Source organism: Equus asinus, chromosome 28, assembly GCF_041296235.1.
Source record: "Equus asinus isolate D_3611 breed Donkey chromosome 28, EquAss-T2T_v2, whole genome shotgun sequence".
Lineage (NCBI taxonomy): Eukaryota > Metazoa > Chordata > Mammalia > Perissodactyla > Equidae > Equus > Equus asinus.
The window spans coordinates 43,908,933-43,924,955 of record NC_091817.1 but is presented as its reverse complement, the minus strand read 5'-3'; the positions used below and the strand labels follow the sequence as shown (position 1 = coordinate 43,924,955).

The following is a 16,023-nucleotide window of genomic DNA, read 5'->3' as shown; positions in this document are numbered from 1 at the left end:
GTGTGTGAACAAATACTAAATTCCATCTCGATAAAACTAAACTGCCACAATCAGGAGTTTGTTATAACTTACGATGCAACTATGGTCTTTAAACCATAATTAATTGAAATTGGGAACAGAACACAGAAGCTGATCTGTAAATAAGGTTTCAAGTTTCACATCCAAGCCTGAACATGAATATGCTCCTGCTGGCTCATAACTTGTTATCACTGCTGCTGAATCTATCTTAGAAGTTAGACAATGGGTTGGTCTTGAGCCTGGTTTTGTGATGCTACAGAGAATCTCCAGTATTTTAAGGGGTGTCTCAAAATTAATCTAAATTCATGTTTTTAAAAGTCATACACATACACGGAACCTTACATCCACATACCCACCACCTAGTGTTTAGAGAAAAGAGATATGATGAAATTAAACCAAACAGTTCAAAAAGGATGACAAACACTGAACTTGACTCTGGACAGAATGAATATATTTAGAGGAAGTAAGCACTACACTCAAAATACTTAGGAACCACGTAGGAGACACAGCCCTTAAGAAAAGGAAAGTAAAAGTAAAGTAAGATGAAGAAGGAACAAAGGAGAGAGCAGGAAACAAGCTCTTAGAAAGAGACAAGACAAAATGCATTCTCACGTAACCAAATGTAGGAGAGTCTAACGTCTTCCTGTTAAAACAACCAGCCCCGGTTCACACCTCAGAGCCTTCTTAAGAGTCCTCGTGCTGCACTTTAAATCACATAATAGGAGGTGGGGGTCGGAGGAGGGCAAAGAAAAAGAACAAAGTCTAATCACTTACTGCCTTCTTCCTGGGTTTCACTAAATCCCCAGAAATGTAAGCGGGTACAGAGGGTAAAGAGAAAGCAGAAAGAAAGAATGGGGGTGGAACAGGGATGTTGGTCCCACTGCGGCCACAGGACCAAGGCATCATGAATATGATGCAGGTGCCTGTCATTTGTCTGAATCTGGAACTCTGTATTTCTACAAAATAAGTGCCACCACCCAAGGAAACTCCCATTCCCATGCGATGGAGACAGAACGAGTTCCCCAACAGTGTGGGTTCAAAGCAAGACTGGAATCAAGATTTAAAACAAAAAGACAGCAGTGAAGGGAGCATCTGGTGTTCTTCACCTCTCGCGCTGGAAAGCGGAGCTCAGAAGGGTAAAAACAGAAGGTGGGGCTGGGTAGGGTCTTCCTCAGTCTGCTTTTCTTTTCTTGGGTGCCAGTACCAGTAGGAGATACTAGTCAAGCACACAATGACAGAAGATGGAGATGACAGGGATACTTGGTCACAGAATGGATGAAAGGAGACCCTCACCCTGAGCTTGAGAAGCCTCTACTTAGTCCTCCTTCCTTTGTGTCTCATCATACCTGCCCACTGAAGATGTAATCCAGGATCTCTCTCATAACCATTACCGATATCCCTTCAAGTTCAATCTTATAGGTTGATCCATCATCTTTTGGAGGATTATAGTATAACTTTGTCCTAAGAAAGGGAAAAAAATGTAAAATTTCTATGAAAGAACAGAAATAGCTATAAATATCTATGCACTAAATATTCTATAAAGTATATGACACTCAACAGTATATGAACCCCACCTAGAAAACCTGGTTTGTTGACTTTAGATCAATACATTTTTTATAACTTTCAACTACAAAACATTTGTTCCAGGTTTCAAACAAAATAGACAAAGAACAAGATCCATGTGAGCAAGGAACTTTACTTCACCTTGGGAACCCAGCCCCTTTCAGCTCATTTTTTCATGTATTTAATTATCTAGTTATATTCAATAATGTAACAAGGACCCCACAAATCTACCAACCCAAACAAAAAACTAGGACCTTGACAATAACCTGCTTCTAACCAACCATCCTCCCCATCAACTCCCATCTGAAGTAACTATTATCCTAAATCCTATGTTCAATTTTCCCTTGCTTCTTTTTTATTATTGTATCCATGAAACATATATAATACATAAAATACATAAATTTATTATTCACTGATAAATATATATTTAATTTAAAGTTGTTTTTAACTTTATAGAAGTATTTCATGCTGTCTGTAATCTTTTGGGAGTTACTTTTTTCACTTAGTATTATATTGCTAAGAGCCATTCACACTGCTGCATGTCACACTGGTTCTTTTGTTCTTTCTGCTGTATAATATTCTACTTTCCTGTTGATGGGCCTCTGGGCTGTTTCCAGGTCTTTGATATTGTGGACAGTACTGCTATGACTATTCCTGTCTATGTCTCCTTTTGTACTACATAAAAGAATTTCTCTTGGGTGTACTCTTGGGAGTGGAATGCTCAATTATTCTCCTAAGTCACTGGAGAATAATTCCAGTTTACAGCCTCATGTAATATGTGTAAGAGAAGCCATGGACCCACAGACTAAACATTTGAATCGGTCACACTTCCTAAGTTCTGCCAATTGAATGAGTGAAACATGGTCTCTCGTTGCGGCTGTGACCTGCATTTTCCTCATTATTCAGGTGCTGAACATCTCTTCATGTCTGTGCCCACATGTGTTTCCTCTTCTGTGAAACACACGTTCAGTTCAAGCCTTTTGTTAATTGTTTTATTGAGTTATTGTCCTCCTTGTATTGAGGTGTAGGAGTTCTTTATTATGTTCTTGATATTAATCTTTTGGTAGACTTGGCACTTTTTTTTAAGGTGATGAACAACTTGAAGAATAGTTTTTCATAGTCAATGTCTTTTTGTGTTTTGTTTAAGAACTGTATCTTACCCAAGGTTTAAAAGATATTCCTAGTTTAGCAAGGAGGAAAGCTAAGACACAACCTAAATTGCACTTAAAACCCCCTGCAAAGGCTCGGAATTGGTAGCAGGAGAAAGCTATGCAAGGAGGGTGAAAGATGAGCTAAAAACAGAAGAACGGATTGGCAGAGTCTTAAGAAACAGTTGAATTCCCAGATCCTCCTTCTGCATATATACACAACTCCATCACAGTTAGTAAGGCTCTCCTCAACTCCAGTGGAGGACAAGAGATTTATATTCTGAGGAGTATAAAACCGATAGTGGGTCTCTGGACAGGGGGATATCCGGCACACTGAGGGTGGGTGTCCTCCACCAAAACCTGAGTCAAGAGAGTTGTACCCACTGAATGCCGAGACCATCAGTCTTTTTTCTCAATTCTGCTCCTAAAATGCTGACACCAGACACATATCCTCCAGACAAGAAACTGGAAGACTCTTCTGGAGGATCAGCCCAGAAAGGAAGATCTAAAGATATGGACATAGACCTGCCCCAAGACAATGACCCAGCTTGATCGTACAACAGTGAAACCCACAGTCAAGAAGCCCAAGCTACCAGCTCTGAGCTGCCAGGACGTTTTGGAGCAGGACTTCTAAAATTCCTCATGTCACAGCACACGTAGAAATGTCATATTACTCTAGGGAAAACAGATGATGCTATGTGTAGGCCAGAGGTGGACAGGGCGCCCCGGCCTCCCCAGATCCTGCCCAGCCACTCTGAGGGCTGACACCATCATTATCTTCACATACCTGCAACACTTTTTGCACACTGGTTAAGAAATTCTGCTTTAGAGCCCCGCTCTTAAAATTGAGCAAACAGGACTCAACAGACGTCTGAGAAAGAAATGACAGAACCAAAACCAACAGAGAAAAGGCAACTTGAGGAAGTAAAGAATACACAAGGTGAGAAGTTCAAGAAAATAACACCTCTCATTAACATTCCCAGAGAGAAAAGAGGATGCTGTGCTCATGAAACAAGAATAGGATGCTATAAAAAGGAACATTCAGAGAACAACAAAAAAATTTTAATGACTGAAAAAAAATTTTTTTTTATGTAAAGTCAAAATAAAACCTGAAGAAATCTCCTAGAAAAGAGAGCAGAAAGACAAAGGCAGAAAATAGAAGAGACAAGTTAAGAAAATTGGAAGATCAGTCTAGAAGACTGAACATCTGGAAAACAGGAATGCCCATGCAAAAAAGAGACTGCTACCAAGAAGTGCTCATAACAATGGGTGGAAACAGCCCCTTTCCAAGGCACAGCCTCGTAATACTTCAGAATACTGGAAACACAAAACATTCTTACAAGCTTCCAGAAAGAAAAACAGGTTACACACAAAGGAATCAGAATGGCTTCATACTTCTAAATGGAAGTTAAACAGCAGTGGGGAAATGACTTCAAAATTCTGAAGGAAAATCATTTCCAACCCAGGTGTTTATAACCAGCCAAACTACCAATCGAATGTCAGGACAGAAGAGAGTGACATTTTCAGCTATATACGGTCTCAAAACAATTTACCTTCCATGCACTCTTTCTCAGAACACTGCTGGAAAACACGCCCCAACAAACAAGGGAGTACATCAAGAGAGAAGACTCTGGATCCTGAAAAGACATGATCCAACAGAGGAAAGAAGTGAAGGGGATGGAGGGAATGGTGAAAGATGATCCTAGGAGGACAGCTATGTCCCAGCAGAAGGAAGCCAGTCCATTCTGGTGCCAGTAGCAGGCCTTGGGGGACCTTTAAGAACGTGAAATTGGTGGAATAGATAACATATCTGAAGGCACAAAGAGGATATTTGGGCAACTGCGTCTCCTCCTTATATCTCATATCTGCTGTTCCTGCCTCTATAGTTTCTACGGAACTAACAGTTCAACTCAAAAGGTATTTCATTTCTGCTTGCTGCACCTTAGGGTGTCTATCTGCCTGACACTTTCATTAAAAGTGAAGAAAAAAATTCCAGTCAATTCTTAATCAAGAGAGAAAAACAGTATAAGTGGCAAGAGTAACACCTAAATCGTTGATATTTGGCTCTGAAATGCATCATATACTCTTTTTGGCAGTGGACATGTCTTCCAGGAATGTTTCGCTTAGGATGTTAGGACTTTCTGTATTTTTCAGTCACTGTGCTGGTTATTAATGTCTGGACCCTCAGATCCAAATTCACCCATTTTGTATGCTCACAAAAATGGATCTCAGCCTTTTAAATGATGTTCCTTCATCAAACTGGCAAGATGTTAAGCTTTTCAGTAGAAGGTGCTGGAAACACACTGCAGGAGGAAAGAGTTCTGTTCCTGCTCCTGGTCTATCAGTTTGTTAGGCTCCTACAGTGCAGCCTGCTTTCTGGCGTCACGCACCTGCAGTGCACAGCTGCCAGCAGCCCCTGTAGTTTTCCCGGGACCTCTTTCAAGCAGTTCTGTAGCAGAGTGTTTCTGGTGAGACACCTCCCCATCAACAGCTTTCCTAGGCACTTTAGAGGACAGATTTCCGGCAAGTTCCAGAGGGCCAATTTCAAGTAAGTTCCACCAGTGTGGCTCTCTGTCACTCAGTGAGCCATGACTGCACCTGTCCAAGAAAATCTGAATCTCAGCCCTGGGGGTGGTGACTGCTCTTTATATCAGCTATTCCTGTATTTCTTAGAGTTTTCGTTACTTCTTACCAGCCAATCCCTCTTTACTCCAATCTCCTGTTGTAGTCAATAATTCTTTATATTAGACTTGTCCAAATCACTGTGGAACCAGTCTTTCTCCTGTCTGGACCCAGACTAAGTTGCCAACCTATTTAAAGGTGGAAGCTCCAAAATGTGTTCAGATAGAGGAGCCTCAACCTAGAATTAGACTTGTTCTTATTCTAAAGTAATCCACATTCGAACAAGAGCTGGCATGCCAGTGGGTGGGCTGTGGACAGTGGCAGGAGGAGGCCTGGGCTGATGGGAAAAGAGGTTACAAGGAGACCTTCCACTGTTGCCCCTTTTTATTTTTCAACCATGTGACTGGATTCTTTTTTTTTTTTTTTTTTAAGATGGCCACACTGTCATATATTTTCACAATGAAAAAAGATCCTTTTTTGGGGCTGGCCCCGTGACCGAGTGGTTAAGTTCGCATGCTCCGCTGCAGGCGGCCCAGTGTTTCGTTGGTTCGAATCCTGGGCGCGGACATGGCACTGCTCATCAAGCCACGCTGAGGCAGCGTCCCACATGCCACAACTAGAATATACAACTATGTACTGGGGGGCTTTGGGGAGAAAAAGGAAAAAAATAAAATCTTTAAAAAAAAAAGATCCTTTTTAAAGAGTATAGTTTTCTTTCAGCAGGTGGCAGAGTACAGACAATGGCTAAAAAGACAGAAAAAAAGGCTTCTTTAAATAGGAGCATTGACCATTTCAGATGTCTTTAAAACTGATCCTTTTTAAAGCCCAGAAAAATGAACTATCGTACTGTCAAAATCCCTAAAGATTCTAAGGGTAAATTACAAAACTTTATGTTAATTATGGTTTAATTTCAGATCCTTACACCTGCCCCAAACTCTCTTATCCTCCCATCCTGCTCTGATCTCTCCTAAGACTATCTGTGCACACTCAATTCCTACTCGTCTGCTAAAGACTAGTTTAAATGCCAGTTTCACAAAAAGTTTTCTATATCCCTCCATCCTGCCCCAGGCTGCAACTCCATCCTCACCTCCATGCGGGTAGAAATAATTTCTTCTGCTATAAATTTCCCCAGTACTTAATACTACATACAGGTTCATCAAGTTCTGTCTTTCATTGCGGCATTTAAGTGCATATCCCATTTTACTAACCTCTAAGTTCCTTGAGGCCAGAGTCCTCTTCATCACTGTAAACCTACAATCTAGCTTGGCAGTTTACAAAGAATAGATGTTCAATAATTATTTGTAAAATAAGTTTTTGAATTGATAGTACTCTTTTAAATATTTGAAGTGCTATCACCTGAGACTTATCCTGCATGACCTCAGGTACAGTGAAGCAGAACTGGAATCAACAGGAGAAAGAATTTTCTAATAATTTCATCTATCCAATGCTGAAAGGATGAAGCACAGGGCTTCTCAAACTTGAATGTTCATACAAGTCATCTGGGGATCTTGTCAAATGCAGGTTCCAATTCAGAAGGTCTAGGGTGGGCCTGAGTTTCTGCATTTGTAACAAGCTCTCAGACGCAGATGTTGCTGGTCTCCAGACCACTCTGAGTAGCAAAGGGTTAATCAGTGCTTCTCAAATCATCCGTGGTGTGTTTTTGTATTTCTAATCCATCCCAGAGGAGTATTTTGTAAAATATAATAAAAATGTAATGGAGATATAATGTACAACACGATGACTATAGTTAATAATACCATATTGCCTATTGAAAGTTGTTAAGAGAGTAGATCTTACAGGAAGAAAACTTTTGTAACTATGCATGATGACAGATAACTAGACACTGCAGTGATCAATTCACTATATATACAAATATTAAATCATTATGTTGTACACTTGAAACGAATGTAATATCATATGTCAATCATACCTCAATTAAAAAATGAGTTACTAGAAAAACGAAATAAAAAAAGACATATAAAATACAGGCCCCAATTATTTTATCATTCGACTCAACAGACATAAAATTACTCGGTCAAATTGTTACAAGAGTTTCTAAACTCTTACTCTTGATGTGTGCACTTATATTATTGTGGACAGGTCTGCAGATGACGTCTTACTTTGCAGGCTGGATGACCCTCCATCTGCCAAGAATCTAGTGAAAGTGGTCTCTAGTCCCTTCCAGTCTTAGACAGTAAGGCTCATGCAATCCACTGTGCAACAGTCTTGCTTCATGGCCTTGTCATTCGGTTACTTCCTTCTCTTCTCTCTTGGACAGTCACCATCCCTTTCTCATGGAGTAACCTCCTCACACACTCGTCTTCTCCCTTTCTGTCTTCATTTTTTCCCCAACTAAATCTCCCTATATCTCTATATAGATATATCCAGATTTATGTCCCATTCTGTTTCACATTTCTTTCCTTCAGTAAATACGCTAATTTTTCCAATATCTACCAATGAACAGTCCTTCTCACTCCTCTGGACCAACACATTTTCTCCATAGCTTTCCCTTTTCTACCTAGAATTTTGTCTTGCACATCGTTTCTATCTCCTCTGCCACAAATAACTGAGGATTCAATGAACTGGTCTGAATGAGTTAATGAATTATAAAAAAAGAAAAAAGCTAAGCTAAAGGGTTAACAACTGATAGTTCTGTTTCTAAAGTTCGCCCATACAGAATAGAAGGTAAAGTGACTGTCCTTTTCCAGCTCTCCATCTCCGCCCCAGGAAGTTGGAGGGTCATACGTAAATTTACTGGAAGTCACAACATCCTTGTTTTTATTATTATGTGATGTCAATTTACAAACTCTCTCCTAGAAGATGCAGTAGTCTTAAAATATCACTTTGAGAATCTCATAAGACTCTTTGAAAAAACTACAAGTAACTGGGAGTATTATAAAATTGGGCCTCAGGTGCTCAGATATAAATAGGCACGGCTGTCACATTCTTCCTCAGTTTCCTGTTTCGAGGGCAAGACATTTCCCCTCTCTGCCCGTCTTCTCATTTGTAAATAGAGGAGGTAAAACAAGGTGACTTGAGAGCTCTCCCATCCCTGAACGTTTCTGGACTACACCAGAGAAGCAGCCGCACAGACACTCTGCAGACATAGCCCTGGAGACTCGCGCTCTCGAGTCTGCGAGGATAAAGTCCAGCCACCTCACTCAGTTATCTAGATTTACAACACGCCTGCCGCAGAGGATGCAGTGTAAGTTTATTTTCCCTCCAATCACCTATCCTCTGGGCAAGCATTTATTTTCTGTTCTCTTAAAGTTGAACAGAAGTGAAATGAAATCAATTTTTCTTTTTCTGACAACACTGAAAAGAGGTTTTATAAGAAAAAAGTTGTTAGCCGCTAGCTAATAAAGCAGCTGGTATTATTGCAAGTTTTACATCCATGAAAAAGGTCTACAACTTTTAAATAAGTATAATAGAGCCAAGTAACCTGTTAGTTATAGACGGTCCTCTTCTTACTGGCTTCCAGGTGCTGAAAAAGTTCCACGTGTCTAAACGCCATAACAAACAGATAACAAACTGACCCAGAAAATCAGGCCAGGTCCTCCTCTTCCAAGATTCATTTTAGACATCACTGAATGGAATTTGATGTGACAGTGACAGAGAATAAGTCTAAGTGACTTTTCTTCCCCTCTGATGCAAAAGCTCGTCTCCAATAAAAGCAAGGAAACATAAATAGAAGGCAAGCGAATGTAATGTTCAAGAAGTCAAGATTTACAGAAATTCTGGGGTGATTCACGGGCATTATTCACGAAGTTTCAAATGATTCATATGACCTAAATTGCGGAGCTAGCAAGAGCAGGCTCGGAGACACGTGCAGAGGGCCTGGCTCACCCCTTCACCTGCCCACTTACGCCAAACTCAGCATTTATGTTCCTGTGGGGAGTCTGTTTTACAGATGTGCCCCAACCTTCATCTTCATGAGCTCCTAAAAACCACATCAAAAATGGATTTTTAGGGCAGTGAAGCTACTCTGTATAATACTGTAACGGTGGACACACGTCATTATGCACTTGTCCAAACCCACAAAATGTACAACATGAAGAATGAACCGCAATGTAAAGTATGGACTTTGGGCGACAGTGATGTGCCAATGTAGATTAACTGACTGCAACAAAGATGCCACTCTGGTGGCAAATACTGACAATGGGGGAGGCTATGCACGTGTATGGGCAGCGGGTATACAGGAAATCTCTGTACCTTCCTTTCAATTTTGCTGTGAACCCTAAACTGCTCTAAAAAACAAAGTCTATTTTAAAAAGTGTATTCTTTAGTCCTCATTGAAGTCAATGAAATATAAATTTGCAGGTGGTATTTCCATCAACAGATGGCATCCTCTCATACAAGGTCTTTTATGGCCTGTTTTCTGTAGGTGGGAAAACAGGAACCCGTCTATCCCATGGCTCCTGCCACCCAAGAATTCCATCTACATGGAAGAGAAGGGTTCACATGGATGTCTGAGACAAGACCAGGGGTCCCAGAGGGAGGCCCAAGGAAGGCCCCAGGCACACGACGGGACATAAAGCAGAGCTGTAGGTAGGCTCTCCTCCCACAGCACCATGACCTACACAGGCTAAGTCCTCACTGAGGCGCTCTTCCTACAGGGCCAAGGAAGTCACGGGTGTGGAGAGGAGAGGAGACACAGGACTGATGCTGCACGGTCCACCTGGGAACCGCCACCACTTAGAGCAAGGACTATAAAGCAGGAGGCGGTGAGACAGCAGAACCGCGGGCCGGGCCACGTTCCCCCTCTCATGTCTCTGACAGCTGAGCTCTATTACCAGGCGGCATTCTAGTGGAGGTTCAATACCGCTTCTTTTCCTCCATTATTTTCTTTAATTTCCCTCTATTCATTTCATTTCTCTCTGCCTCCAATTCCTTTTACCTAGAGAGATGATGGTTTTCACTTATTTACCATCAAAACTTCTTTCCTCACATAGATCCTGGAACAACTCATAATTTGAATGGGTTTTAAGAGCAACTCCCCGACCTGGCTTCCCAGAATCTTCTGGAGACCTTTTACAGAAAAGCAGATCCGTGGGTCCCATCCCAGATCAACTAAGTCACATCCAAGACTGTGTACGTTTAGAAAGTTCCCCAGCTGATTCTGATACATTCCCTCCTGCTGGAATGTTCTCCCCACTTTCCACTTCCCTAATCACATGGCTTAATCCTTCCCTGACTTCAGGTCACTGCTCCAATGTCGCCTCCAAAGAGTGGCCCAGGCACCACGCTAGATACAATAACCCCCCCTCCCTGCTTTAGTTTCCTTCAGAGAATTTATTACCGTCCAGTAAACTGCACTGTTTAATGTCTACATCCATGAAAAGAGGGGCTTTGCTCTGTTTACTGCTCTATCCCACACCTCCTAAACCGTCTGGTGCTGAACGGGCACTGGATAAATGCGTATGGACTTAATAGCAGCACACAGCCAGGTGGGGAACCCACGGATTTTAACGCTGCAATGTCAGCTGCAGAACAAAACGAGCACAGCTGTGCAGCAATGGCATGACTGACCAGCTGAGCAGCTGAGAGCCGCTCTGCGCTGCATTCGCTGATTCGTCCACACTGACAGGAAGGTGACGCTCTCCCCGGCATCCAATCCAGAGTGCGCTGGAGTCAGCAATGCAAGAACTGAATGGTCAACCGTCCCTCTACTGCAAAGCTACCCATGTGTCCCTGATGTAATCATCTGCCTTAGTGCTGGGGCCAAACGTGAACCAGACTCTCCGGCTGGTGGCAGAGGTTTGCAGTCTGTGAATAACCCTGCCTAGCTGTCTAGTATGCCATCTCACTCTACTTCACTGCTGTCTGCTCACCACCACTGGGGCACTGCATGGGAAAAACAGGAACTACAAAGTCGTGGAAAAATGCAAAGACGAGAAAAGATTTCCAGGAAATCAAGGGTTTACTGTCCAGGTGTCATCCCACAAACAAACCCCATGACAGTGAAACCGAAGCAGAGCCACTTCACCATAGAGGATGCAGAATAACTCTGAAGAGGCCACAGGCCCATCCATCCCTGGCTACCTCCCCGCCCCTAACTAAGCAACACACCATCCACTCTGAAGATGCAACAGGGCCTCATATTCAGATCTGCTCTGAGCAGCCATGTCCAATACATCAATTTCTGCAAGAAACAGGATAATAGAAAGGTATGCCTTCGAGAGTCACGTGATTTGAACAAAGGAGAAATTTACCTGAGGGAAGATAATGTTTTCTGAAGAGAGAACATGGAAAGTGTGAATTATACCTTAAACAGCAAACAGCTCAAGGAAACTTCTGTAGTGTGTGTGTTTGGGGACAGGGAGGGAGGGAAGGCAGGACACACAGAATATCACAGGGACTGTGGATATGCACAACTACAGGTAACCTTAATTACACCTGGCAGAAACACAGCAATCCCTGGAGGGAAAGACATAAAGCGTGACCAAATCAATAAAAACCATAGTGGTAGACAAACTTTGTTCTGTATAGTTAGTCCCTTCACTGTTCCAGGCACAGTATTAAGTACTAGATATGGATTCAGAAATTAGATCTCAACTAGTGGGTGGTCCCCAACCTTGAGGAACTGACAAACCATCACTTCTAACTTAATGTCAGTAAAATGAAATGTTACAAGTCATTTCCAGGAGTTTGGGGTTTAACTCATTCATTTGAAGCCTCCAGAATTACGTTCCACGATACATCTCTTTTCCCAGCCACTGAAAGCCTATTCTTCTCTCAGTTGTCCACATCTTAGGAAACGGTACCATTTTCTACCCAACTGCTTAAGCCTAAAATTTAGGAGTCCAACTAATAGATGATAGAATGAATGATTGAGTTATAAAGTGTAAATGGATGCCAAAACTAGTGAGTGAAGGTTGATGAGAAATGGAATATTTACATAAACTCAAAGTATCACCCCATAACTTACTTATTAATTACAAAGAGAAAAACAGTGGATTAACCCGGTGGACACCATCTTTAACCATGTGATTAAACTAAGATTATCAGTGTTGGGACACTAACATCCTGGGACCATGATAGGAGGCACCGAGTAAGATGCAGTATCACTCCTGGGCTATTCTTGCCAAAGGTGCATAATCTCAACCTAACTGTAGGAAATTAAACAGACCCAGGGAGGGGCCTTCTACAACATAACGACCAGTACTCACCAAAAGCGCCAAAGCCGTGAAAGACAAGGGAAGACTGAGGGACTGTCACAGACTGGAGGAGACCGAGGGGATACGACAAGCGCATTGTTGTAAATACTGTGGAGCAGGTGCTAAGCACCACAGAGGCAAAAGTCAGCTCTCTGGGGACGGCTGTCAGAGAGGGCTTCACAGAGGCGGCACCGGACCCAGTCCCAGCTGAGTACTTCACAGGCAGACTAGGCGGGAGGAGACAGAACACCAAGAAGCGGGGACAGCACAGGCACTGAAGGACAGGACTGTGCATTCAAAGAATGACAGAACGCAAGTATGCTTAGCAAGGCTAGAGAGGGGAGCGCAGATATGTATATGTGGGGGTGGTGTGGGGGGCCAGCTCCTAGAGGACCTGCACACCATACCAAGGAATCTGGGCTTCACCTTGACGCAAATGCAGCTGCTCATGAAGAGTTTTTAAAAAAATATTTTTATTTTGAAATAATTTTAGTCTTACAGAAAAGTTTTGAAGAACTGCAGAGTTCCTGTATACCCTTCACCTAGTGTCTACTAACGTTAATAGCTTAAATAATCTTAGTACAATTATCAAAACTATTGGTGCACTACTACTAAATAAACTAAGGACTTCAGTGGAATCTCATCAGCTTTTCCTAAAATGTCCTTTCTCTGTTCTGGGATCCAATCTAGGACTCCAATATCACATTTAGTTTGTGTTGTGTCTCTAACTTGTGATGGTTCTTCAATCTTTATTGTCTTTCAAGACCTTGATACTTTGGTGAGTACTGGTCAATTATTTTGCACGATGTCCCTTAACTTGAGTTTGTTTAATTTCTTATGATAGACTGAGGTTACGTACTTCCGGCAGAAACACTACAGAAGCGATGTTATGCCCTTCTCTGCATCATATCAGGGAGAACATGATGTCGCTATGTATTATTGCTGTGATGTCAACTTTGGCCACCTGGCTAAGGTGATGTGGTTGGGGTTTCTCCACTATGAAGTCAGAGTTGCTGTTTCTCTTTTTGTTATTAATAAATATATTCGAGGAGATAATTGAGAATATACAAATATCCTTTTTTTCCTCAAACTCTTGCCCACTAATTTTAGTATCCACTGGTGTACCTTGCCTGCAACAATGATTACTGTGGTGTTCAAATCATGGTTTTCTATTCTTATTCCTTTTACATTTATTAATTAAAATTCTTCTGTAAGAAAAAAGCTGTCTCATCTCCTCAATTTATTTATTCATACATTCATTCATTTATTCATGCCTAGACACATGGGTGTTTATTTTATGCTATGGATTATAATAAAATGTTATCGATACTCATTTTCTTGCTCAAACTGTTACAACTTCAGCCATTGGGAGTTTTTTCAGGCTAGCTCCTGTGTGCTTTCAAAAAGCCTCGATCTTCTTTTGAGCACCTCCTTACCTTCCGGCAGAAATAGTCCAGGCTTATGGTGGATTTTCCCTGCCCCCGTGCCTGAATCAACCATGTCTCTAAAGTCATGAGAGTTTTACTGAACACTATCTAATTACATTCCAGAAACGTCACTCTCGCAGCAGCAGTGTGGAAGACCGATGGGGATTGGGCATGGAGGCAGACAGACCAGAATTCAGAACTAACAAAAGCTAGAACACGAGCAGCGGTGACAGTGGAGATGGACCTCAGAGATTTGAGAGGCTGAAATGATAGCTCTTGTCATCAACCAGATGCTGAGGAAGAAGGTGGCATCCCCAAGAACCCCCAGGTTTCTCCTGGAGAGTCTGGTAGCATATTAACCAGCACAGTAAATGAAGGACAACCCATCTAGGGGGAGAGGGAACTGGGGCTCACTGGGTTTAGGGCGGCCATGTAGTGGGCTGTCAGATAGACAGACCTGGGGCTCAGGAGAGAGGGTGAGGCAGCAGCATCTGTGGACCAGATGAGATTGTCGTGGAGAAGGAAGAGGGGGAGGACAGAATCTTGTGCCACATCACGTACAGGGACAGACAGTGAGGAGAGCCAGAAAAGGAGACGGTACGGGAAATGGGACAAAAGGCGCCACAGAAGCCTGGAGAGATCGAGTGTCAAGAAAATGATCAGGAGTGGTAAGCACAGCAGACAGGTCGAGGAAGATAAGCACTTAAAAGTTTTCCCGCGATTTGCCAATTACATTTAGCAATTTTTTAAAAAGTAGTTTTAATGGAGTGATAAGATAGGAGCCTAAGTGCAGAGTGAAGAGAAAACAGGACGTGAGACCGTGGACAACACAGAGACTCTTCTTCCAGGAATCTCTGGTGCAAAGCGAAGAAAATCATGCATGTGCTCAACAAAAGAGGGTGCAGGGTTTGCTTGCTTTTAACAGACGCATTCATTCAGCATTTGCACATCCTTACAGGCCAGGTACTGGAAAAGACTTAAACATATTTTTATGCTAGGGAAAAGAAACCAGAAGAGAAGGGAAAAAATAAAAAATACAGGAGAAGCAAGAGGATATACAACAGAACAACATCCTAGAAGAAGGAGGAGAATATCCAGGAGGAATCAGCTTTGCCTGGCAATCTCTGCTCCGTGGGAGACTGGCATGCAAATCATCCTCACAAGACAGTTACACAGCATTACAGGTGATCTTCAGAGGGAAAGTTTTTATGTCCAAACTTTAAATGATCTAACACTGTAGACCCATGGTAGACAGACTAGAACCCACAGCCTGTTTTTGCATGGCCTTTGAGCTAAAAACGGTTCTCATATTTTTAAAAGCTTGTTAAAACAAAAACAAAGAATATGTGACAGAGACCACATGTAACCTGGAAAGCCTAAAATATTTCTGAACCTCTACAGAAAAAGTTTGCCAAACTCTGTTCTACATATTATTACAATAGCAAACATACAAAATTTAAAAGCTCAGTCATGGGGCTGGCCCCATGGCTGAATGGTTAAGTTTTTGCACTCTGCTTCAGTGGCCTGGGGTTTGCTGGTTTGGATCCTAGGCGTGGATCTACATACCACTCATCAAGCCATACTGTGGTGGCATCCCACACAGAAGAACTAGAATGATCTACAACTAGGATATAGAGCTATGCACTGGGGTTTTGGGGAGAAAAGAAAAAAAAAAAAGGAAGATTGGCAACAGATGTTAGCTCAGGGCCAATCTTCCTCACCAAAAGAAAAAGAAAAAAAAAGCAAAAGCACCCAGTCTTACAGATATGCAAAATAGGAATACCTTTGAGAAACCACATGCAAAAATGATAAGGAAATGGTGATAGATCTGAGAAAAAAAATCAGATGCACAATGCCAGGATTATCTTTACAGGATAATCCAGTCTTCCTGGACAGTAGTCTGGTTTCAGATAACAGGAACAAATCTGTTTCTATCTTCAGAAACAGATACACTTGGGACACAGCCCTCAAAGTGGGTTTACTGCACCCACAAAAAATACAAAGAAAAAAGAAGCCAAAAGTTTTTTCTAATTTGCTTACAGTGTCACTATTCAGAAGAGAAAAGAACTGGAAATTAAAATGTCAAAG

The 16,023-nt window shown here is 42.0% G+C and overlaps 1 protein-coding gene across 2 annotated transcripts in view; it reads right to left on the bottom strand.

The window, feature by feature from the left end:
* Nucleotides 1-16,023, bottom strand: part of GAN (gigaxonin) — a 50,095-nt gene that overhangs the window by 22,154 nt on the left and 11,918 nt on the right. Inside the window, exon 2 of one of the 2 annotated variants that reach the window (XM_014844157.3) lies at nucleotides 1,365-1,479. The exons of the other annotated variant lie outside the window; for it this stretch is intronic. Within the exon in view, the coding sequence (XP_014699643.3) occupies nucleotides 1,365-1,479 (115 nt within the window). The remainder of the gene's footprint in view (nucleotides 1-1,364; nucleotides 1,480-16,023) is intronic. 2 annotated transcript variants of the gene reach the window in all.